This window comes from Dipodomys spectabilis, unplaced genomic scaffold, assembly GCF_019054845.1.
Source record: "Dipodomys spectabilis isolate Male_0828 unplaced genomic scaffold, ASM1905484v1 ptg000125l, whole genome shotgun sequence".
Lineage (NCBI taxonomy): Eukaryota > Metazoa > Chordata > Mammalia > Rodentia > Heteromyidae > Dipodomys > Dipodomys spectabilis.
Window position 1 is genome coordinate 15,253,184 of NW_024870802.1, and position 25,693 is coordinate 15,278,876.

At 45.8% G+C, this 25,693-nt stretch overlaps 2 protein-coding genes across 7 annotated transcripts in view; one reads left to right on the top strand and one right to left on the bottom strand.

Moving 5' to 3' along the window:
* Window positions 1–6,600, bottom strand: part of Pi4k2a (phosphatidylinositol 4-kinase type 2 alpha) — a 36,435-nt gene extending 29,835 nt beyond the window's left edge. The window contains exon 1 of the mRNA XM_042689295.1: window positions 6,099–6,600. Coding sequence (XP_042545229.1) covers window positions 6,099–6,533 — 435 coding nt within the window. The 5' untranslated portion in view covers window positions 6,534–6,600. The remainder of the gene's footprint in view (window positions 1–6,098) is intronic.
* Window positions 6,601–6,952: 352 nt separating this feature from the next.
* Window positions 6,953–23,214, top strand: Morn4 (MORN repeat containing 4). Of its 6 annotated transcripts, none has more exons than XM_042689402.1 (6): window positions 6,954–7,144; window positions 14,169–14,340; window positions 17,253–17,350; window positions 18,297–18,411; window positions 22,226–22,335; window positions 22,543–23,214. In XM_042689402.1, the coding sequence occupies exons 3-6, from the start codon at window positions 17,284–17,286 to the stop codon at window positions 22,689–22,691; spliced, it is 441 nt and encodes a 146-aa protein (XP_042545336.1). In that variant the 5' UTR covers window positions 6,954–7,144; window positions 14,169–14,340; window positions 17,253–17,283; the 3' UTR covers window positions 22,692–23,214. The 6 variants fall into 6 exon arrangements, with proteins under 6 accessions (XP_042545339.1, XP_042545336.1, XP_042545334.1 ...); XM_042689400.1 differs by lacking the exon at window positions 6,954–7,144 and adding an exon at window positions 10,846–10,993; XM_042689403.1 differs by lacking the exon at window positions 6,954–7,144 and adding an exon at window positions 13,135–13,184.
* Window positions 23,215–25,693: the final 2,479 nt, after the last annotated feature.

Consider the following 25,693-nt stretch of genomic DNA (forward strand, 5'->3'; position numbering starts at 1 on the left):
GTTTATGCAAATTGAAAATTGTTCACTGTTTAGCTCTCACACCCAGCATAAGGAAGTCATCTACCATTTGTATACAAAATATTGTCATATGTTGATGTTTATACCTTACTTTCTGCACATACTTCCCTATACGAAACCAATAGAAAACCTTGGTGAGTGGAACCTTGGGATCTGAAGCTGGCAGAAGGCTACATACAGGTCCCATGGTACCCCAATCCTCAATGCCACGGTCTGGTCTTCATTACTGGCCTGTGGCAGGTTAAGGAGCGTGCAGAGGGTTGCAATGTACAGGTGCATTTATGTGGAGTTTCTCACTTAATCCTTTTTTTTCCCTGCCAGTCCTGGGCTTGAACTCAGGGCCTGGGCCCTGTCCCTGAGCTTCTTTTGCTCAAGGCTAACATTCTACCACTCGAGCCACAATGCCACTTCTGGCTTTTTCTGTTTATGTGGTGGTACTGAGGAATCAAACCTAGGACTTCATGCATACTAGGCAAGTACTTTACCACTAAGCCACATTCTCACCCTACTTAATCCTCATAAACTAGTAAAGTCACATACTGTCGTATGACTTTGGCAATATGAACATATGGTATCACTGTCCACATGAGAGAGAAGATGCTCAAAAAACACAACTGAATGGATGGCACGGCTCAAGTGGTAAAGGCATCATCCATGAGCATGGTAAAGGCATCATCCATGAGCAAGAAAGCTGAATGAGAACATAAGGTCCTGAGTTTAAGCCCAAGTATCAGCACGTGTGTGTATGCACACACACACACACACACACACACACACACATAATGCACCTGTGTGAACATGAGACTTGAAATGGAAGCATGTAAGTGAGGAGGGTAATGTGAAACGCTCCACTATAACTTCTAACCTAGCATTTTCCATCTTACTATTCCAGGTCCTAGCTTGCTCATCCTGTGTCAAAAAACATCTAAATTGGGAAATGGAACCAGGACATCTTTTGGACTAGGTTTCAAATTAGCTATCAAAGAAACTACTGGTTCCCCCAGTCTGTTCCCCTTTCTTCACAAAACCCAACACCCTTGATTGTTAGCTAGGCAAGATAAAGACTATAGTCCCGGGTTGGGAAGGTGGCTCAGTGGTAGAGCGCTTGCCTTGCATGCTCGAGGCCCTGGGTTCGATTCCTCAGCACCACATAAGCAAAAAGACTATAGTCCCCAGGCACTATTGGAGCTGCATTCTAACAATGGACAGTAGATAGAAATATCTGGTGCAACTTCTGGGAAGGCTCCTGAAGAGTAGAGACACAGTCTCTTCCTTTCTGTCTTCCAACTGGATGAGATGACATCTGCAGCCTGAGCAGCCATCTTGGAGGATAAAGTAGAAACCACTTATTAAGCATGGCTGAATCCCAGATGACCTGAAATGCCATATCAGCCGACAGACTTCCTTTAACATGAGAGATAAATGAACCTTTCCTCAAGTCATTGTTATTTAACAATGTCTGTCATACATAGACAAATTTACACACTAACCAAAATAGTACCTGAAAAGAGAAACGAGCAGTTCAGATAACTAACTTTGAGGCCGCAGAGCAGTGTGGTTAGGATCATGACTACCAAAGCCTATATGCTTGGCTCTCCTATTTCCTAGCTCTGAGACTATGGGAAAATGAGGTATACTATGTGCCTCACTTTTGTTACCTGTGGGAAAAATATAAGTGTCCTCTCTGGAGGGTAGTGATGAGGGTTGAGTTAGTAGTTGTAAAACACTTAAATTGGACCTGGTATATGGCAAATGTATAAGTATTTAAATAAATATATTTGTTCATTGCTGCACTATTCACAATAGCCAAGTTATGGAAACAGCCCAGATGCCCTACAATGGATGAGTGAGTCCAAAAAAATATGGTACCTATACATAGTGGAATTTTACACAGCCATTAGAAAGAATAATGTTATTTCATTTGCAGGGAAATGGTTGGACCTCATGTTAAATGATGTAAGCCAAGCTCAGAAAGACAGTGCATGTTTCCTCTCATATGTGGAAGCTAGATCTAAAATATACTGGGGCATGATAAATTATACAAGACTCTAGGGCATTCACACATAGTGAGACCGAAGGAGGACATTCTTTTTTTTTTTTTTTTTGGGGGGGGGGGTCCGGTTGTGGGGCCTGAACTCTGGGCCTGAGTGCAGTCCCTCAGCTCTTCAGATCAAGGCTAGCGCTCTACCACTTGAGCCACAGTGCCACTTCCAGCTTTTTTCTTTTTGCTTATGTGGTGCTGAGGAATCAAACCCAGGGCCTCATGCATGCAAGGCAAGCACACTGAGCCACCTTCCCAGCCCAAGGAGGATTTTTTTTGGGGGAGTTCTGGTCATGGGGCCTGAACTCTGGGCCTGGGCACTGTCTCTCAGCTCTTCAGCTCAAGGCTAACGCTCTATCACTTGAGCCACAGCACCACTTCCAGCTTTTTTCTTTTTGCTTATGTGGTGCTGAGGAATCGAACCCAGGGTCTCAGGCATGCAAGGCAAGCGCTCTACCACTGAACCACGTTCCCAGCCCCTAAGGAGTATAATCTTAAGGGAGGGACACAAAGATACAATGCCTATGTGCCTCTAATCATATAAAAAAATATTTATCGCCTGGCATCAGTGGCTTAGGCCTGTGATCCTAGCTACTCAGGAAGCAGAGATCTGAGAACCACTGGTCAAAGCCAGCCAAGCCAGGAAAGTCTGAGACACTCTTATCACCAACTAACCACCAGAAAACCAGAATTGGCACTGTGGCTTAAAGTGTAGAGTAATAGCCTTGAGTAATAAAGCTCAGGTATAGCACTCAGGTCCTAAGGTCAAGCCCATGACCAAGAGAAAATAATAATTATTATTGAAATGAACTCCAGGAAATGGAAACAAGAGGTTTTTTCTTCATTGTTGTTTTTGTTTTCTTTCTTTTTTTGTCATTTATCTATCTTTGGGAGGGTAAGGGGAGGCACAGTAATGGAGGGACAAAGGGCAAACTAAGGCAGCATTAGTACTCACTAGACACCATGTTGAAAAGGAACCATACAACCTGTGAGTGGAGATGGAAGGGAAAAACTGGGAGAGTGCAAAGGAAGAGGTGACATTGTTCAAAAAGAAATGTACTCTTAGCTGGGTGCTGTGGTTCACACCTGTAATCCTAGCTACTTAAAAGGCTGAGATCTGAGGATCTTAGTGTGAAGTCAGCCTCAGCAGGGAAGTCATGAGATCTCTTTTTTTTCTTTTTGGTTGGTCATGGGGCTTGAACTCTGGGCCTAGGTGCCATCCCTCAGCTATTCAGCTCCAGGGGCGCTCTACCACTTTAGCCATAGAACCACTTCCGGTTTTGTGAGTGGTTTATTGGAGATAAGAGTCTCACGGACTTTCCTGCTTGGGCTACCGGCAGGAGCTCCCAGTGGCAGGTAGTCAAGAGATTCTTATCTCCAATTCACCCCTAGAAAAGGGGAAGTGATGCTGAGCGCCTGTGGCTCACGCCTATAATCCTAGCTACTCAAGAGGCTGAGATCTGAGGATCTCAGTTCAAAGCCAGCCCGGGCAGGGAAAGTCCGTGAGACTCTTATCTCCAATAAACCAGTAGAAAACCAGAAGTGGCGCTGTGGCCCAATGGGTAGAGCGCTCGCCTTGAGCTGAAAAGCTAAGGGATAGTTCAAGCCTCAGGACCGACGAAAAAATAAGAAAAAAGAAAAGGGGAAGTGGAGCTGTGGCTCAAAGTGGTACAGAACTAGCCTTGATCAGAAAAGCTCAGGAGCAGCACCCAGAGTTCAAGCCCTATGACAAAAAAAAAAAAAGGAAGAAAAAAGAAATGTCCTTTTTTTTTGGGGGGGGAGGGGGTCCAGTCTTGGGGCCTGAACTCTGGGCCTGGATGCTATCCCTCAGCTCTTCAGCTCAAGGCTAGCACTCTACCAGTTGTGTACTCGTACTCTTTACCTAACTTATGTAACTGTAGCCCCTTTGTACATCACTTTTATAATAACAATAAAAATGTAAGATGCTAAAAAAAATACATACATTTAGAACAGAGTCAAAAGTGACAATATCAACTACAGGGAGTCTGTGGATTAGTCTCAAGCACATTTTCCTCAGTGGGAGCAAGACACTCAAATTAGTTTTTCCAGAGCATCTGGTATATTGATTTTTCCCTCTAACAAGAATAGTGGCGAGGAAATTTTGGAGCTCTGATCTTGACCATCACTAAAAACATAACTGTGGTCTGTCCTCTGTGCATGTACAAAAGAGACAGTACTTTACCTGCCAGGGAGGGAAAGTTTAGAGATCCTATTACTTCCAGAGTACCAGATCACGTCTCAGCTGACCTGACATACTTCCTAGAGAGTTGTAATAGTGTCATGAAAGAAAGAAAAAAGTTTTCCTCCTCCTGTACCTAACAAAGGTAATTTTAAGCCCATTCTTTCATCAGCAAACACATTAACTGACACCCATACAAAAACCCAAACTCCTGTCTTAAATTTTGTTTTCAAAAAAGATGAAAGCATCGTGTGTGTGTGTGTGTGTGTGTGTGTGTGTGTGTGTATTTTGCTAGAAATTAAACCTGAGGCCCTGAGCCACATCTTCTGCTTTTGTTGACATTCAGCCCTCAGGACATTCACCTTTCTTCACTTCTAGAAATGAAGCTCCCATTGGAGCTTCCAAGCTCCCTTACTCAAAGATCTTAGAAAGAATGATTCCCCTTAAAGTTTTCCCCAGTTTATGTGAACAGAGCTAACAGTAGAATCGCTCTCAGGTTCTTGATAGCTCAGGGACAACTCTGGATGAAAAATGCATTATTCAGTGAACTTGACCAAGTGTTACAAGTCATAGTCAATCCTGCCCATTCATGATTCCTCTGGCAAAACAGGACACTGACCACCTACAGCATTCAAACAGAAGTGAAGGGAGGTTTTAAGGGCACTCTGGCAGTTATTATTTTAATCTGTATAACAATAACACATTTGCCCAAAGAACCATTTCTGGTACCTCTGGAGATTTCAAGAGAAGACTTGATTGATTGATTAATTGATTGATTGATTTTGGCCAGTTCTGGGGCTTGAACTCAGGACCTGGGCACTGTCCCTGAGCTTCTTTTGCTCAAGGCTAGCTACTGCTCTACCACTTGAGCCACCTGGCCACTTCTGGTTTTTCCTGTTTATGTGGTACTGAGGAATGGAACCCAGGGCTTCATGCATGCTAGGCAAGCACTCTACCCCTAATCCACATTCCCGGCCCCAACTTAATGATTTTGACCCTCTATTCTTCCAATGATATCTCTGGTTTGATCGGAAACAAATGCCTTAAATTCCTCTGCAATTTTAAAAGGATAAAGGGTCACTTCTCAGCTTCCCTGGTCATCTTATGCCCTATCCCATCCCATCTCCACCTCCCTTTACACACAGAGGACAAAATAAAGGTCAGCAAAATGCTGCTCTAACTGCAAAGTAAAGTACGGGCAGTCCTGCAAGAGAAAGTAAAAGATAGCTGATAGTCCTGTGTTTTTAAAAACTCCATCTCGTAAAAGGAGGAACCACAGAGAATGATTTGAACCTTTTCCCAGAGCGCTAACCAGGCCAGATGAAACTGGGGAATCCACCCACGCTATCACCCATGACTGTGAACAAGAGAGCTCCAGCTGTGGCAAGAAGACAGCCCCACCACTCAGGCTGGAACTGAATCCAGCAAAAGAGCTACAAACTACTCCAGTCTAAAAAGAAAACAGGCCCAAAGCCTCACATCTGGAGGCCGATGGTGGGATGAAGCTGAATCTACTAAAAAGCAGCATCTACCCCGCGCCTCCCGGTCCGGAGCCAGATTACCACACCACACTGCCCGGCCCCGGGCTTGTATCTGGCCAATTTCCCCTTTTCTTTTTCCGCTCACGCCTTCGCCACTAAACAAGGTTCAGATTTATTTCTCCGTTCCTCCGAGTTTCCAAGTCCTCGGAGACATCCCAACATCCCGCTTGGGGCTGGCAGAGGGAAGTTCCTCTCCCTCGCAGCCTGTCCCTCCTCCTCCTCCCCCGGTCCCCACCAACCCCAAACAGCTCCCGACCCCCGCCTGCCCCCGCCCCGCGGTGCCCGCCCCCGCTCTCACCCCCTGCAGGTCCTTGACGAAATAGCTTCCGCTGGAGCCCTGGTAGATGCGCTCCGGGAAGATGCCGCGCTCGATGGCCAGCTCGGCCTGCTGCACCACCACCTCGAACTCGGGGTCGTCCGGGAACTCATTCCTCTCGCGGTGGGCCTGCGCGGTGTGCGCCGCCACCGCGGCCTGGGCGGCCAGGGCTTGGGCCTGCGCCGCCACCGTGTGGGTCTGACCCTGGGCCGCTGCACCCCGGGCCCGGTCTAGCAGCGGCTGCCGCTCCCGATCGTGGCCCGGCGAGCTCGGTGGAGAGGGACCCGAGCCGGCCGCCACCGCCACGCGGACCGCGCCCCCCGGCACCTGCGGAAAGTAAGTGCCCGAACCCGATGGGCAGGTGTACTCCGGGGGTTGGGCCCGCTCGGGGGACACTAGTGGGCTCTTCTCGTCCATCCCTCAGGCCGCCGGCTCTGGGTCCCGGCGCGTTCCACACAGCCGAGCTGGCGGCCACAACCAATCCGTGTTCCTCCCCTCCTCCCGCCTGGCCAACCCGGGCCCGGCACACGCGTGGCCCCGCCCCTATCCAACCCTGTTTACTTGGCTGCGAGTAAGCACTGCCCCTCGCGCGCACACAGTGGCCAATCAGAAGCTGCTCCTGCGCAATCGCGGCCTCAGCATTTTAATCCTGTCACCTTCCGTGGAGACTGCGCATGTTCCAGAAGCCAAACCTGGGTCAGCCCCGCCCTTTAATTCCAATTGGCTGGCGAGGCTCGGTTGCTTTCCTAGCATCCTGCCGATGGGTCGCTATTTGAGTGCCTGCTGGTTGTGAGACTGGCAAGGGGGAAAAGAAAGGCATTTCTTTGGTATGAGTACTGGGGCTTGAACTCGGGCCTTCACGCTTTCTCTTGGCTGCTTTTTTTCGCTTCCAGGCTGGCGTTCTATCGCTTGAGCCACAGCTCCACTTCCGGCTCCTTGCTGATTAATTGGAGATGAGAAACTCATGGACTTTTCTGGTCAGGCCGGCTTCAAGCCTCGATCCGCCGAGAGTGGCGACTGTGACAGAGGTGAGCCATCAGTGCCTTGCAAAAGTGTCATTTTAGGATCACTAATTGATCACCTAAGTTCTAAGTGTTGGAGAGACAGTAGTGAAGCAGACACATCCCTCTCTGTACTTGTAACAAAGGGAGAGGGCGGGCCTTTTTTGTTTGTTTAATCCCAATCCTCACAACAGTGAGCTAAGAAAGCTCTAAATTTCTGTGAGACCAAAAAAAAAAAAAAAATCCAAGGCTTTATTTGCCAATGTAAGCCCTCAGTGTCTAGACACAGTAGGTCCTCAGTATATTTATTTTAGTGGAAAAGAGAAGGAAGATTATAGCTCCCCTCATTCTGTTGAAAAACAGCTCTCTGGGAGGTTATGTTGTTCTTTTCCTCAGAGCAAAAGAGCCAGATATGCTATCTGGAACTACATTAATAGGAAGTCTCCAGACTCAGCAAAGCCAGTGCTGAATCCAGAGGAAGTGTATAATCACTGGGAGGTAAACAGAGTTGCTAGAGGAAAGGAATGGAAGGTTAGTGCTGTGCAGAACATACAGCAACCTGCTTGACTGAGTGGGGGGAGGGGGGAGAAGAACTACCAAGGCCCATGGAAAAGCCAAGCAGAGGTACCTGCCATGTGAAAGGCCACAGGGAGCTTTCTAGAGCAGATCTTGCCCAAGGAAGTGGTATGGAGATCCAGGCACCCAGAAGTAATCCAGGAAATGTATATAGGTGGCATCTGAAGGAGGACAAATAGTTGGAATTAGATATTTAAATCTATGGAATATTATACTCTCCTTTGTATTGTTGTTGTTTGAAACTGGGACTCGAACTTGGAATCTGATGCTTCCTTCCTTTCTTTGGCTGATTGTCTTCCACCTGAACTGCGCCACCGCGGCCTTTATTTTTGGTCAGTCATGGGGCTTGAACTCTGGGCCTGGGTGCTGTCCCTGAGCTCTTCACCTCAAGGCTAGCTCTTTACCACTTGAGCCACAGCACCACTTCCAGCTTTTTCTGTTTATGTGGTGCTGAGGAATCAAACCCAGGACTTCATGCATGCGAGGCAAGCGCTCTACCACTGAGCCACTTTCCCAGCCCCCAACTGCCTCTTTTTTTTTGTTTTTGAATTTTATTGTGAGAATACCGTACAGAGGATTACAGTTACATGGGCAAGATAGCGAGTACATTTCTTATCAAGCATTGTTGCCTCCTCTTTATTTCCCCTTCCCATCCTTTCGCATATTCTGCATATTCCCTCCCCTCCCACCCAATCCTCCCCCACACACACCACCAAAGTTGTAAAGTTCGTTTTGCAACATAAGGACTTGTACATCTCATTGTTGCAATGGGTTCACCTGTATCCCAACTAACTGCCTTTTTAAAGTGTGGGATGAAGGCTGGGATGTAGCTCAGTGGCAAAGCGCTTGTCTAGCAAGTGCAACGAACGTCCTGGGTTCGATCCCCAGTACCAAAAAAGAAAAGACAAAAAAAAATACAGTTGAAGTGTGGGATGTAATGGTTAGAAGCAGGTATTTGGAATCAGAGACATTTAATTTGAATACTAGTTCTAAAATGACAATCATTTTTCACAAATTACTTAATCTTTCAAACCTGTTTTCCACCTATAAAGTGAAAATGATCATCCCTATCTCACTTGATTAAACAAGAATATGCAATGTATATAAAGTATTTATGATGCTTATTATATAAAAAGGCACTCCACTAGTCTTTTGGTCACTGTTGAGGTAATTGTTAATGTTTTCATTGTTCTGCCCAAAGTAATCTCCAGACTAGAGGTATGGATTTTCACAAAAGACCATTAGTTACGTGGTCACCAGTATTTCATAATCATTCCTGATTCAGATTATTGCCACAGCTCAGTACAAGTACTGAATTGAAAGAATTATTGTTCATTTGTATTTATAGAAATGTCTTAGGACTAGAGGTGCAGCTCAGTTGCTCAGTGTTAGTGCTTACTAGCATGTTCTGGGTTCATTCCCCAATTTAAAAAATAAATAAATAAACCACTCTAGGAAAAAATCTATTTTGAGTTCCACTGCTTCTTTCAATTAACAACTAATGCATTTCCTTTTGATGTCCAGACATCAAATAATTAAGTGATGTCTGCCTCTCATGTACCAGAACCTATAGCCACAAAAATGATATCTCGTTATCATTCATCTCATTTAACTCACAAACTTCAAGTTACAGTCAAGGAGAGGTCCCAGTTTTAGAGCTCTCCCTGGAATTCTGAGGTTTTTTTTTTTCCTCTATGGAAACATTCTTGGAATGTATATCTGTATATACCTCTTCAAATTTAATTTCTTTTTTACTAAACAGAGCCCAAATGTCCCCTATTACTTACCAAATGCTAAGTATGTACCAGGCATCATTTAAGTCCATTACTCAAAATGACTCACATAACTGGCATTGAAACCCCTGTGATGTTGGAAACTGAGGCCTACAGAGGTAAAATAACTTGCCCATGATTGTGGCAGAACTGGGTTCAAATCTAGGCAAACTGGTGCTGTCCCTGGACTTCTTTGTGTTCACTACTACTTGAACCATAGCACCACTTCTGGCTTTTTTGAATAGTTTATTGGAGATAAGAGTTTCATGGATACTTTCCTCCCCAGGGCTTCATGAATACTAGGCAAGCACTCTACCACTAAACCAGATTCCCAGCCCTCAAAGTATTATTTCTTTATACTTTGTAATATACAGTCTACATTCTAGTAACATCTATTTTCTTGACACTCCATTCTTTCCACAACTATAATTACATCTATAGTCAATACCACACAGTTTGGCATATTTAACTAATGAATGGACCACCGAATGGTAGTGCCAGATTGAATCTTATACATTGCTGATCCAATGTCATTTTACAGTCTTAATAACTTGCTCAAAATCGTTTACATTTAATGACAGATGAAATTTGAATACAGAATCCAAGTTTTTAAAGAAACTATTATTTATCGCATTTTCATAATAGTCCTGGAGAAATGCAATGGCTGTTACCCTTATCATTTTCTAGTCTACAAATGAAGAAACCTCAATCCACTAAAAGCAGTTTGAAAAGCTGGGCACTGGTGGCTCAAGGCTGAGATCTGAAGATCTCAGTTCCATGCCAGCCCAGGCAGGAAAGTCCATGAGACTGTTATCTCCAATTAACCACCAGAAAATCGGAAGTGGAGCTGCAGCTCAAAGTTGTAGAGCGCTAACCTTGGGTGAAAGCGCTCAGGGACAGCGTTCAGGCCCTGAGTTCAAGACCCAGGACCGACCAAAAACAATGGATCTGGGTAATGACAACACATTATAAGGAATGCCACAAGTGTCTTGATACCACATTGCTAGGCATGGGATTATTAGGGGTCAGTTGCCCTGCCTAGCACATTAAAAATTACAAATCCACCTCTACAGCAGAGTTCTGTCCTTAAACTCAGCAACCAGGCCTTTACAAGCCTGAAGGATGGGAGCTAGTGGTAACATAGACACATGTTTGGTCTTATTTGGGGTTAATTTTTTGTGTGTGGGGGCTGTCTCCGGCGCGCGAGACCAGCGTCCTCGGTGTCTGTGGAGTTGGTGAGGTGGGACCACAGCCCCACCCTCTTGCTGACAGAGCCCCGCACCCAGATGGTGAGGAGAAGGAACGGGACCAATGGGGAGTGGCGTTGTTCCCGGTTGCCTAGGTAACAGCCAATTGGCAGCGGGAATGGAGCTCAGTGCAGCCGCCCAGGATGGCGGCGTCCAGAGGGGCTGATGTTGGTGGAGGTGGTGGAGTGGAAGGCAGCCGTGGGGAGCCGGGCAGAGCCAAGGCCCAGGTCCCTGGAGCCCCGCGTCTGGGCGCGACAATCGTTCGGAAAGGTCGAGCCCAGGTGGGCTGATGGCCCCGGTGGGAGGGAGCCACACGAATGGGTCAGCCCAGGAGGGGCGGCGAGGCGAGTGGGAGAGAGCCGCCCGGGCTCGAGGCGCAGCGCTGTCACGGCATGCGCGCCCCTGGCAGCTGCTCGGGCGGGTCCGACCCCGGTTCCCAGCTGATCGTGAGGCCCGGGAGAGCCATGGCACCCGAGCTGGGTGGGGGCCGGGGGCTCTAGGGAATGGCTGACCTGGGTGAGTCTGGGAGAGAAAGCAGACCCAGGCAGAGGAAGGTAGGAGAGAGGCTGGACTGCCAGAAAGCGGCGGGAGCCAGTGTGGCCTCGTGGAGGTCTAGGGCTTTGTCTGCTCTGGGGGAGCCGCTTCCGCATTGGGGGGGAATCCTCTCATACTGAGCTTTGAAGATGGGGTGCCTCAGTTACTTGATAGGTGGCATCCTAGCAGCTCAGCATCTCCCACCAGCTTAGGTCCCTACGTAACTGCTGTATTAGACACCAATCCAGGCATTCTCCTGTTCTGACAGTATTATCCCCAGTCCTCACTTCCAAGCTATCGTGTGTGTGTGTGTGTGTGTGTGTGTGTGTGTGTGTGTGTGTGATGTTTTGTTTTTCTGGAGATACTAGGATTGAACTCAGGGACTTACACTTGCTAGGAGGAGTTGTATCACTTTGAACCACACCCCCTAACCCTTGTGATATTTTTAGAAACCTTTCTGATACCAACTATTTTCTTTTCACCTCGAATCTAATCATCCCGCGGTCTTTCTGAATAAGACTTTTATATAGTGAATGATACAATTGTTTACTTTTCAAAAGAAGGAAAGTAGGATTAAAGTTATAATTTTAAAAGACTTTTATTCTCAGCAGGGAGTGGGAGGGCAAGAGGGGACAGCAAACAAGAAAAAAAAATCTCTATCTCATTTATAAACCTAGAGAGTATTTGAGTTTTTGTTTTTCTTTCCTAAAAAACTTAATCTTTGTTCATCAGAACTTTCGTTTTCACCTATTTAGGATTCAAAAAGCCTAAAATGCTTTCTTTTGTGTAAAAGAACTTTTATAACTGTCATATCCTAGGAGAGGTGGCTTTGGGGAACAATTTGAAAATGTATGTGGGTAGTTAAGGAACTGTCTCTAAATACTAGTAGCTAACTGAAAATCTATTTCCCTTGTATTATTATTCCCTTCCCCACCACTCACAAGGTTGATGCTTTAGCACTTGAGCCACAGCTCCACGTCCAGATTTTTGGTGGTTAATTGGGGGGAGATAAAAGTCTCACAGATTTTTCTGCACAGGCTGGCTTCAAACCTGGATCCTCAGATGTCAGCCTCCCAAGGAGTTAGGATTACAGACATGAATCGCTGGTATCCAGCCAAGTTTGATTTTTAAAGAATTGAAAAAAAATAACACCACCATGTAAATGTCTTGTCTGTATTCTATAATATCTCTGATGAAATGTGGACTCAGTTTCTGGGAGATGGTTCCTTAATTGCGGCTTGGTTCCTGGGCTGGGATGATTCAAACTGGAAGAGCACATGATCTCTCCATTTGGCGTGGCTTCCTCATTGCATGGGAGCTTTGGACAGTTGGACTGCTTTACTGGTGGATCAGGACTCCAATTGTGCATATGGAAGTCAGCTAGGTGGAAGTCACATCACCTTATGTGATAAAACCTTACAACACTCATCACTTTCCAGTAGCGTTGTATTGTTTAAAACTTAAGAAGCCTATTCTGATTCCAGAGAGAGAAGTTGAGACCATCCTTTGATGGGTTAGTGTAACAGTCAGATTATAAAAGAATGTGTAAGAGGAGATACTATTGCACACACATTTGGTTTTTTGTTTTTGTTTTTGGGTCCAGTCCTAGGGCCTGAACTCTGGGCCTGGGCACTGTCCCTCAGCTCTTCAGCTCAAGGCTAGCGCTCTACCACTTGAACCACAGCACCACTTCTGGCTTTTTTTTCTTTTTGCTTATGTGGTGCTGAGGAATCAAACCCAGGGCCTCAGGCATGCAAGGCAAGCGCTCTACCACTGAGCCACCTTCCCAGCCCCTGCACACACATTTGGAAAATACAATCTGTGACATTCAGTAATAAGAAGATAACTTTTTACCAGTTGTTGTGGCACAGCCCATATTCCCAGTACTCTGGAGGTGAAGGCCTAAGGATTAAGTTCAAGACAAGCCTAGATTGTACAGTAAAACTCTTGTCTTTGAAATAAATAAAGTGTAAACCCAAGATCTGATATCACACACACACACACAAAATGTAGTTAGGCTTACATCTTAAGGGCATGTATAGTAAATACTTTGGCTGTTGAGCATCCTCATACTAAAGAAATATTCCCTTCTGTTTTTTTTTTTTTTTTTCCAGGGACTCTTTACCAGTCCATTTGAAACAGAGTGGGATGCCACTCTGGAAATTTCAAGTAAAGTAAATATATACACCTCAGTCCCTGTGTACCCATTGTGGCTCTTCAAATTCTACTATAGTAACTCTTTCCATCTTTTTTTTTCCTAATGCTAGTACTGGGACTTGAACTTAGGGCCTCACTCAAAGCTGATGCTCTATCACTTAAGCCACAGTTCCACTTCTGTGTTTTACTGGTTAGGTAGAGAATAAGAGTTTAAATGGCTGGCTTCAATGGCTGGCTTCAAACCATGGTCTTCAGACCTCAGTCTCTTGGGTAACTAGGATTATAGATTCGAGCCACCATTATCTGACCACTCTCCAAATTTTAAGTAGATTACTTATCTACTACCAAATACTTAAAGGAAATGCCTTTATCTTTAAGTTTTCATAGTTACAGATTTAGTTATAAGATAGCCTAGTTATAGTCTGGAGGTGTAGCTCAAGAGGTAAACTAAACTGCCTAGCATGTTTGAGGCCCTCAATTCAAACTTTAGGATCACTAAAAGTAAAAGTATGTTTTTTAAGGCTTTGTTGTGATATTTTGTAGAAGGTAGCAGCCTTTTAGATTCCAGTGAATGTGTTTTGAATGAATTAAATATTTCTAATTTGTACCATCGGTCGACCTTTAATGCTGTGTCTTAATTTGTTGTAGAAACAGTCAAAGATTGGCAGAAGGTTACTGAATTACTCAACTGAACTAAGAAGAATTCTCTTCTGCAATTCTGATGGGAAACTGTTTCTCTTCCTCTCATTAATGTTGTATTTGCAGTAGAGTCATATTGACCTCCACCCCAGCATGCTCTGATGCCAGGCTGACGATAAGAGGCTTGTGAGCCTGAAATCGGATGCTGACCCCATGGGACACTGATAGGACAGAGAGGGCACAGCAGTCACTAACTGTGCATCACTTCTGTGAAAATAGGCCCTGGAGATTTGGAAAGGTTAGTACAGGACTTGGGGGGGAAGGGTGCAGGGGGGGGCGGGGGAGGGAGGAGGTGGATGGCCCTTCCGGAACTAAAGATACTTTATTCTATATGAAGGATCTTAGACATAAAGTTGCCCTCTGGTGATTGGAGAAATTAGCAGATCCCTTACAAGTGAGCCCAACGGTTCTCAAAGAACCTCTGCAAAGCTGGCTGTTCTGTCCTTATGGAGCTAGAAAATGTTTCTCCATTTTTGGATGCGAACCCAGAGCTGCTCAGGACTAATCTGACCTTATGTCTGAAAATGAGAGCTTAGAGACAAGGCCTTGTCCTACAGAACGTGAAGATGCTGCTCTGGGATCAGATCAGACTGTTGTCACATCAGTCCATTTCTGGGATATTAGTATCAAAAATGGCCAAAGTCAAGATATCCCATAGGGTACTGAAGAAGAACAAATGGGTAGCAACTATAGTTTGTTTTTCATCTACTTAATATTTGTCTCACTAGTCAAATTTGCTAAATTGTTCTATTTCAAAGTCTTACTGAATTATGTTAGCTGCCTTTTTTTTTTTTTCTGTCCTGAGGCTTGAATTCAGGGCTAGAGCTCTACTTCCAGCTTCTTTTGGTAGTAATTGGAGATAAGAGTCTCATTGATTTTCCTGCTAGGGCTGGCTTCAAACTACAACCCTCAGATCTCTACCTCCTGAGTAGCTAGGATTTCAGGCATGAGCCACTGGCACCTTTCTGTTGTTAGCAATCTTTTATACTGAACATGGACTTTAGAGAAGTTCCTGTTACAGTAACTACATATTTGAGTTTAGATGTCTCACATCTAAATGTGGATGAAAATAAACCAACGTTTAGTGGACAGGGCCAGGCAGCTTTCTAGGTACATTCATGTATGTTATTTAATTTAGTGTACCTGTCAACTCTGAAATAGGCCTATATTTGTATAGATGAGGAAACTGAGAAACATAGAATACTTAATAGCTTGCGCAAGTTATTTAAACTCAGATCTTTTTGTTGACAGTGTCCACAGTGCCGCTATCTTCGCTTGGCAAGCATGATGGGGTAGGATGAGATGGGGTGGGACGGGCATGGCACAGGGTAGGACAGGATAAGATAGGCCTCTGCTAGATTTCTGTTTGGGCAGTGTAGCACCTGCCTCGAAAGTGTGAGGCCGGGCTGGGAAGGTGGCTCAGTGGTAGAGTGCTTGCCTTGCATGCATGAGGCCCTGGGTTCAATTCCTCAGCACCTCATAAGCAGAAGAAGCCAGAAGTGGCGCTGTGGCGCAAGTGGTAGAGCGCTAGCCTTGAGCTGAAGAGCTGAGGGACAGTGCTCAGGCCCAGAGTTCAGGCCCCATGACCGACCAAAAAAAAAAAGTCTGAGGCCCTGAGTTCCACTTCCCAGTACTGCTCAAGAGCTAATGGGTAGAGGAAGGAAGAAATGAACTCTGCACACGCATGTGTGCACACACCCGCTGCTACTGGGGCTTGAACTCAGGGCCTTGACTCTGCCCCTTAGATGTTTGCTCAAGGCTGGTGCTCTACCACTTAAGCACAGCTCCACTTCCAGCTTTTTGGTCGTTAATTGGAAGCAAGAGTCTTATGGACTTTCCTGGACAGGCTGGCTTTGAACCACAATCCTCAAATCTCAGCCTCCTGAGCAGCTAGTATTACATGTAATAGTTAATATTACAACCAATGGTTCCTGGCTAAACTGCCTCTTAAAAGGAGGACCTGCCCCATCACATCACAAGGAGATGAATGAAAAATACCAGTGTACTTTTTCAGTCTACCAACTTACTACATCTCTTCCTTACAAGCATTTCTGCCTACACTCAGCTTCTTCAACCCCCTCCTACTTCCTGTTGCAGCATTCACTTTCCTTAAATACTGCTTTGTCCACAAGTTTCCCAGAGCTCCCTCTTTCCTACTAGCTGCTGTGACATCTTTTGCATAGCCCTCAGAGATCTCCGTGGCTGGCCTGACCTAAATCCAGAGAGGTGGTGCTGAAAGATTAGCTATAGTCGGGAAGGATAGTCCCAGCTTAGCCCCCAGCAAACTTTTTAACTACTCTGAGTTTCTATCTGCTCACTTAGAATATGAGGAAGTTTGGACTAGATCTGTGGGGTTCTTGTCAGATTTAATTAAGCTTTCAACTGAGTATACAAATAGGTCTGCATCTGTGGTCAGACCAAACTTTAATTTTCCATTGAATATTCCATGTATACATTGCTCTTTGTGCTTACATTCCCCACTTTCTCAATTGGGAATCAGGTTTGCTTTCTTCACTGCTTGTTTTAGGTTGTGCCATTATTTGTCTTTGTTAATCCCTGCCATCCATTAATTTCAGTGGGTCCAGTCAACTACAGTATAACTTCACTGAGAGATGACATTATTATTATTTTTTATTTATTTATTTTTGGTCAGTTGTGGGGCCTGAACTCTGGGCCTGGGCACTGTCCCTCAGCCCTTCAGCTCAAGGCTAGCACTCTACCACATGAACCACAGTGCCATTTCTGGCTTTTTCTGCTTATGTGGTGCTGAGGAATTGAACCCAGGGCCTCATACATGCGAGGCAAGCATTCTACCACTGAGCCACCTTCCCAGCAAGACTACTATTTTATACATTAAATAAACTAACAAGGTAAATACTGAGTGAGTAGTTGTAGATTAAACCTCCCCTTCCATCCCAGGTCATAGAAAATAGGAACAAGCTGAAAACTTTTAAAACATAGCAGGATAAGAGTGCTTGGGCAGATGCGGTGCTAATGTAGTGGTGTGGTAGTTGGAGAGGGAGGGTGTTTTTGTTATATGAACCCAAGGTAGTAAATAATAGGCTAGTAGAATGTATCCATGGGTGACGACTTTGCTCTCCATCCCTCCATCCAGTCCCTGACACTGCTTCTTCTGTTTATTTCTTACAGTTTTTACCCTTTTCTTCCATAAACTGTCATCATGACACTGACAAAAGGTTCCTTCACTTACTCCAGTGGGGAGGAATATCATGGAGAGTGGAAGGAAGGTAAGAAGGACCCACAGTGGCTCTCCAGGGATGAACACTTTGGCTAAAGTAAAAATACATGAAGATGGGAGCCAGGACTGGGAAGGTGGCTTAGTGGTAGAGTGCTTGCCTCGCATGCATGAGGCCTTCGGTTTGATTCTTCAGTACCACATAAGCAGAAAAAGCCAGAACTGGTGCTGTGGCTCAAGTGGTAGAGCACTAGCCTTGAGCTGAAGAGCTGAGGGACAGTGCCCAGGCCCAGAGTTCAGGCCTCATGACAGACAAAAAAAAAAAAAAAAAGATGGGTAGCCAACTTTTAGGTGCTTTATTCCCTGCAGAATTTAACTCCAACCAGTACCTTTGAACCACGATCCTCAGATCTCAGCCTTCTGAGTAGCTAGGATTATAGGCATGAGCCAACGGCGCCCGGCTGTTTCCCCAGCTTTTAAACTATAATAATAGTACTGAGGCTGTCTTTTTTTTTTTTAAATTTTATTTTATTTTATTTGTGAACATACTGTACAGAGGAGTTACAGTTACATGGGCAGGATAATGCGTACATTTCTTACCAAGCATTGCAGCCTCCTCCTTTGTTTACCCTTCACATCCCTTCCCAGCCTCCCCCCTCCCCCCGAGGCTGTCTTATAATATTGAAGATTATATACAATAAATACAAAGTGCTTAGAAGGGTGGCTGGCACAAAGAAAAGACACAATAAATGTTAGCTGTTGTTATTTTAAGAGTTTCCTTAACATTCATATTTAGAGACCTGCTCCAAATCTGATGCTATGACTTAAAATGGGAAGTCCCAGAAGCTAAGTTTCTAGTGCCCGATTCTCTCCTGTTGCTCCCACAGTGTTTTTTCATTTTGTGGGTAGGGTAATGAAAAGTAGGAGATGCCAAGTAAGTGAGATGGGACCCTAAAGCTTCTCCATTCCAATCTGGCACCTGTCCTTCTCTTTCTTAGGCCGCAGACATGGTTTTGGTCAGCTGCTGTTTGCAGATGGTGGCACCTACCTGGGTCATTTTGAAAATGGGCTCTTTAATGGCTTTGGGGTACTGACCTTCTCAGATGGCTCAAGGTGAGTATTAGTTTACCCCTTTCCCAGCTTTTAAACTAGAGAGGCTCTGATTTAAAAATAGGCCATTGGTGAATATCTGGTCAATCCTGAACTTGTCCCAGGCCCTGAAGAAAACAATAGCAGTTCTTTTATTGGTTACTTTTTGTTTTTGTTGTTGTGTTGTTGTTTTTGCCAGTCCTGGAGCTTGAACTCAGGGCCTGGGCACTGTCCTTAAGCCTCTCTGTGCTCAAGGCTAGCATTCTGCCACTTGAGCCACAGCATCACCTCAGGCTTTTTCTGTTTATGTGGTACTGAGGAATTGAACCCAGAGCTTCATGCATACTAGTCAAGTACTCTTACTGCTAAGCCACATTCCCAGCCCCTGTTTACTTTTTTTTTTTTTTTTTTTTGGGTCCGGTTGTGGGGCCTGAACTCTGGGCCTGGGCACTGTCCCTCAGCTCTTTAGCTCAAGGCTAGCACTCTACCACTTGAGCCACAGTACCACTTCCAGCTTTTTTTTTTCCTGCTTATGTGGTGCTGAGGAAGTGAACCCAGGGCCTCAAGCATGCAATGCAAGCGCTCTACCACTGAGCCACCTTCCCAGCCCCCTGGTTACTTTTTAAATAGATCTGAAATTGGATTCCCAGGTCTTTGATTCATTTTGAGTTTCTTCTGGTGCAGGGTGACATATAAGGGTCTAGTTTTAGTTGGTTCGATCCAGCTTGATCCGGTTCAATCTGGTTCAATCAGGCGCAAACCGGCTTGATCTGGTTCCATCCGGTTCAATGCGGCTCAAATCGGTTCAAACCGGCTCAATCCGTTTCAATCTGGCTCAAACCGGTTCAAACCGGCTTGATCCGGTTAAACCCGGCTCATACCGATTCAAACCGGCTTGATCCGGTTCAATCCGGCTGAAACCGATTCAAACCAGCTCAATCCGGCTCAAACGGGTTCAAACCGGCTTGATCCTGTTTGATCCAGTTCAATCCGGTTCAAACGGGCTCGAACCGGTTCAAACCGGCTTGATCCGATTCAATCCGGCTGAAACCGGTTCAAACCGGCTCAAACCGTGAGCCGGTACAAACTGGTATGGTTTGAGCCGGTTCAAACCGAATCAAGCTGGTTCAAACCGGCTTGATCCGGTTCAAACCGGTTCAAAGCGGCTTGATCCGGTTCAATCCGGTTCAAGCCGGCTGAAACCGATTCAAACCGGCTAGATCCGGTTCAACAAACCGGTTCAAACCGGCTTGATCCGGTTCAAACCGGCTTGATCCATTTCAATCCGGTTCAAAAGGGGTGGAGCCGGTTCAAACCGGCTAGATCTGGTTCAATCCGATTCAATGCGGCACAAACCGGATCAAACCAGCTCTATCCGGTTCAATCCGGCTCAAACTGGTTCAAAATGGCTTGATCCGGTTCCATCCGGCTCAAACCGTCGAACCGGCTTGATCCGGTTCAATCCGGTTCAAACCGGCTCTAACCGGTTCAAACCGGCTTGATCCGGTTTAAGCGGGCTGAAACTGGCTCAAACCGGCTTGATTCGGTTCAAACCGGCTTGGTCCGGTTCAAGCTGGCTCAAACCGGCTCAATCCGGCGTGAGCCGGTTCAATCCAGATCCGGTGCGATCCGGTTCAAACAGGCTCAATCCGGTTCAAAACCGGCTCAAACAGGCTTTATCCGGTTCAAACTGGCTCTGATCCAGTTCAAACCGGCTTGATCCGGTTCTAACCGGCTCAAACCGGCTTTATCCGGTTCAAACCGGCACAAACCGGTTCAAACCGGCACAAACCGGTCCAAACCGGCTTGATCCGGTTTGAGCCGGTTCAATCCAGCTGAAACTGGTCCAAAGCGGCTTGATCCAGTTCAATCCGTTTCAGTGCGGCTCAAACCAGTTCCAACCGGCTTAATCCGGTTCTAACCGGCTTGATCCGGTTCCATCCGGCTCAAACCGGCTCTATCCGGTTCAATCCGGTTCAAACCGGCTGAAACCGGTTCAAAACAATCCAAACCGGTTTCAGCTGGTTCAAACCGGATTGATCCGGTTCAAACCGGCTTGATCCGGTTCGATCCGTTTCAGTGCGGCTCAAACCAGTTCCAACCGGCTTAATCCGGTTCTAACCGGCTTGATCCGGTTCCATCCGGCTCAAACCGGCTTTATCCGGTTCAATCCGGTTCAAACCGGCTGAAACCGGTTCAAACCAGTCCAAACCGGTTTCAGCTGGTTCAAGCCGGCTCAAACCGGCTTGATCTGGGTTCAAGGCGGCTCAAACCGGCTCTAACCAGCTTGATCCGGTTCGAGCCGGTTCAATCCAGCTGAAACTGGTTCAAACCGGATTGATCCGGTTCAAACCGGCTCAAAGCGGCTTGATCCGGTTCGATCCGGTTCAGTGCGGCTCAAACCAGTTCCAACCGGCTTAATCCGGTTCTAACCTGCTTGATCCGGTTCCATCCGGCTCAAACCGGCTTTATCCGGTTCAATCCGGTTCAAACCGGCTGAAACCGGTTCAAACCAGTCCAAACCGGTTTCAGCTGGTTCAAGCCGGCTCAAACCGGCTTGATCTGGGTTCAAGACGGCTCAAACCGGTTCAAACCGGCTCTATCCGGTTCAATCCGGCTCAAACCAGCTTGATCCGGCTTGATCCGGTTCCATCCGGCTCAAACCGGCTTGATCCGGTTCAATCCGGTTCAAACCTGCTGAAACCGGTTCAAACCGGTCCAGACCGGATTGATCCGGTTCAAGCCGGCTGAAACCGGTTCAGTCCAGCTCTAGCCGGCTGAAACCGGTTCAGTCCGGCTCTATCCGGTTCAAACCGGTTCAAGCTGGTTCAGACCGGCTTGAACCGGTTCAAACCGGCTTGATCCGGTGCGAGCCAGTTCAATCCGGCTGAAACCCGTTCAAACCGGCTTGATCCAGTTCAATCCGGCTGAAATCGGCTCAAACCCGCGTGATCCGGTTCAAACTGGCTCTATCCGGTTCAGTCCGGCTCAAACCGGCTTTATCAGGTTCGAGCCGGTCCAGTGCCGCTCAAACCGGTTCCAACCGGCTCTATCCGGTTCAATCCGGCTCAAACCGGTTCAAACTGGCTTGATCCAGTTCAATCCGGCTGAAACCGATTCAAACGGGCTCAAACCAGTTCTAACCGGCTTGATCCGGTTCAAAAGTTAAATTCTAGTCTTAATTCTTAATAAGTGGACACCACTATGATATCTAGTCTTTCCATGTCTTAGTCTCTTTCTGCAAAGCAGGAACAATATCAGGATCTAGCTCATAAAATTATTTTGGTGATTAAATGAATTTATCTATAGAAAGCTCTTGGACCTAGAAAACAGTGAAAGTTTAATGAATATTAGCCTGGTTTCAATTCCTCTCTGATCCAGCCACATGGAACCGGATTGAACTGGATAGAACTGGATCAAGCCGGTTTGAACCGGTTTGAGCCGGATTGAACCGGTTTTATCCGGATTGAACCTGTTCAAGCCGGTTTCAGCCAGATTGAACTGGTTTGAACCGGCTTGAGCCGGATCAAGACGGTTTGAGCTGGATTGGAGCTGGTTTGAACCGGATCAAGCCGGTTTGAACCGGTTTGAGCCAGATTGAACAGGATCAAGCCGGTTTGATGTCAAGGAGAGGAGTGACCTTCCATCCCACCTCCATTGACCTGAATCCATACTTTCTGAACTTTTCTGCTGGCTAGAGATAGGATAGGTGGGATAAGTGGAGCTCTGCACTTTGCTTCTTGGCTATATTAATTAACTCCTATAGGCAGCTGTTTGACTCAATTAGCCAGCACAAGGAATTTGCCTATAAAAGACTAACATCTTGGTGTCTCTACAGGTATGAGGGAGAGTTTGCCCAGGGAAAGTTTAATGGCGTTGGAGTCTTCATTCGACATGATAACATGACCTTTGAGGGGGAATTTAAAAATGGCAGAGTAGATGGTTTTGGTAAGTTTCAGCCTGGGGGATGATAATAACTTTGGTGAGGTGGAAATATACCTTCTTAGTTTAATTCCTTTGTGGATGTCCAGAAATCTGTAGTGGTTGTGCCCTCATGACTACTGTGCACTGAACTCACTAGTCGAGTATCAAGCTGATCCCTAAGGCCTTAATGCAGTTGTCTTATTTTTCCTTATTTCTTTGTCCTCCTCAAAGGCCTGCTGACTTTTCCAGATGGTTCTCATGGAATACCCCGCAATGAAGGTCTATTTGAAAACAACAAGTTGCTGCGGCGTGAGAAGTGTTCTGCTGTGGTCCAGCGGGCTCAGAGTGCATCCAAATCTGCCAGAAATCTCACCGCATGATGGGGCAGTAGCCAGAGAAGTGTCGGGTAAAGCCAGTACACCCTTGTTCACTCCAGGTGAATTAGTGAACCAGATATGAGATGAAATGACTGGAGCTAAAGCTTGTAAGGTGCCTGTCACCTGCCAATCAGGAATTCGGTCACAGGAAAGTGCCGAGGACTTTGACCAAGACCCTGAAGCAGTTGTTAGCAATTCTATCTTTCCCTGACCGAATGTGTCAGAGGACAGAGGAGCCATCTTTATTATTTATTTGTTCCTGTTCCTTGTTCCTAAGGCCTTGGGACCCAGTGCAAAAGTGCTGTGGCTCTCACTCCGTTTGCTGCCAAGTGATACAGAATCTTTTCATTCTGCCAACATTTGGGGCAGTTAATCCTATAGCGCCAACTTAGGGCCAGTAATTTGTGTTGTCCTAGATAAATAAGGAAAAAAGAATAGGGGTGGCTTAGACAGTACAGTAGTTAGATGCAAATCAAGGCCAGAGCTTTTCTTTTTGTTTGTTTGGTTTTGGGTTTTTTTTTTTTTTTTTTTTGTCATTTGTGGGGCTTGAATTCAGGGCCTGGGTGCTGTCCCTAAGCATTTGTGCTCAAGGCTGGCATTCTACCACTTTGAGCCATGGCACCACTTCCGGTTTTCTGGAAGTTAATTGGAGATAAGAGTCTTATGAACTTTCCTGCCTGGGCTGGCTTTGAACCATGGTCCTCAGATCTCAGCCTCCTGAATAGCTAGGATTCAGGTGTGAGCCACTGGCACCTGGCTTAAAGCTTTCCTATACACTACTTCCTTAATCGTTGCTGTTCAAGTCATAGCTCCAGGTTCCCACTTTGTCTGATCAGACTGATCTTTGTCTCTGCTTATTCCCTCTGTGAAGGAGTCAGTAAAATTGCTGCTTTCTTTTCCCTTGACTTTCCATGCTGTCTTCCTTACTTGAATTACAGTAGATAATCAAATCCCCACTTGTGCCTCTCTCCTTCCTTAAATGTCAGATAGGATCCCTTTATGAAATTAAAAAACATATTGTAAAAGTAATCTTATAACTTGTATTTATTGCTCACTCTAGGTCAGAGGGAAGACCTAGCTAGTCCACTGCAGAACTGTCTCATAGAGCTCTGAGTCCTAGGGATGGCTTGAACTGACACAGTTCTTTCCCATTGGGGAAGTAGATCAGACTCACCTCAACCCTTTGGATACAGGTAGACTTGGACCTGTCCTCGGACTAGAGTGAATTAACAGAACATTAGCTCCTCACATTTGGCTTGTTGTGACTCTTCTACCAAGATCTTTGGCACTCAGACCTGGGTCAGATCATGGCAGGAAGGATCCCCACACAGTTCATCACGAGGCCTCCAGTTAGCCCATCACCCAAACATACCACCAGCCCTGTCATCACACCAAATCCCTCAACAGCAGACTGTGGTAAAAATTACAGCCAAGTGCCTCTATTTATTCTTTGAATTGTACTGTAGAAACACATGTTTATAGGAATAAACAATCATCAGAAACTTCCTGCACGTAGTTTGCAGTTTTCTTGCCCAGTGTCCTCATAAATATCAGTCCAGTTGCTGTTTGTAAAAGTTAACCAGTGTGGGGCTTGGAGCTGATACTGCATTCTTCACTACATAATACCATCTAGTTCTCAGGACCCCTGCAAGAAGTTGGGCAGCCTAAATTTATCCACACTTATAAATGGCAAGCCTGAGATTTCTATCCTAGTCTTTCTGATTCCAACTCCCTTGCTACTAGATCTCTCTCACTGTGAGCATCAGAATGCTCAGTGCCTGAGGCCAGTGATTGCCAGATCTTCTGGGTGACCTCAAACAAGTCAACTCTTGCCTGGATTTCCCTTTTTCTGCCACAATAAAATAGTGGAACACACCACCATATGAACCCATTTACATGCATGATCCTACTCGGTCCTTACCACAGCCCTCGGAGGAAGGCGCAAGGACTACCCTATATTACAATGATGTTCAGAGAAGTTAAGTCACTTCTCCAAAGTCCCATAGATGCTAGGGAGCAAAACCTGGAAATTAACTCCAGGCTTGATATAGCTCCTTGCTGGTACATTAGCTTGCTTCCCTGCCCTAACTTTTCCCTTACCTTAAGTCTACTTGCCTCTGAGCCCTGCTGCCCTGGACACTGCCTGTGAGGGCCAGGGGGCCCAGTTTCTGGTTTTTTTTGCTTGTTTAGATTATCTTTTATCTTTTATAGTCTTCTCTAATCTCTCTTTACTTACTATTTTTAATCAGTAACTGAAAAAAATTATCTTAGTTTTTCTGCCACTGGTCACATAGTACTACAGAAAAGAGAACATTTAAAAAAAAAAAAACAGCCTTTTTGATTCATGTGCTAAATGTTTCTAAATGTCTGTTGTGCCTTTTTGTTTCTGTGTTCTCCCATTGGAAAACATTAACCTTGGCACAATGGTGGGCGCCTATAACTCTGGCTCTCAATAGCCCTAGGTGTGAGGATCACTTGAGCCCAGGAGTTTGAGACCAGCTGGGCAGCACAATGAAAGAATGAAAAGAAAAAAGAAGGAAGGAAAGGAGAGGGGAGAGGGGGGAGGTAAGGAGAGAAAGAAAGAGGGAAGGAGGGAGGGAGAAAAGGAAGGAAGGTAGGTAGGTTGGTTGGTTATATAAGATCAATAATATGAATAAACATAATATTCAGAGCCTACCTCTGTATTTTTTGGGGGAGGGCCCACAAAACCCTTTATTTTCTCCACATCCTAGCTCTTCTCTTTTTTCAACTCAAAACAAAGCCTAAAAAGTTCATTCACAGCTTAGAACAAGGAAAAAATTGGGCCAGTGCCCTCAGTTCTAGACCAGCAGGACTATCTGAGTGAGTGAAAGCACACAGCAGAGAGCCACAGAAGAGATGCAAGAAGGAACCAACACCAGCAGTCTGGAGCCACACACAGCAGCTCTTCCAAGGTGAGCAGCTTGCTTAGCACCAGGTCTCATGGCTCCAGAACCTGACATGTTTCTCACCCATTCTAGAACTCA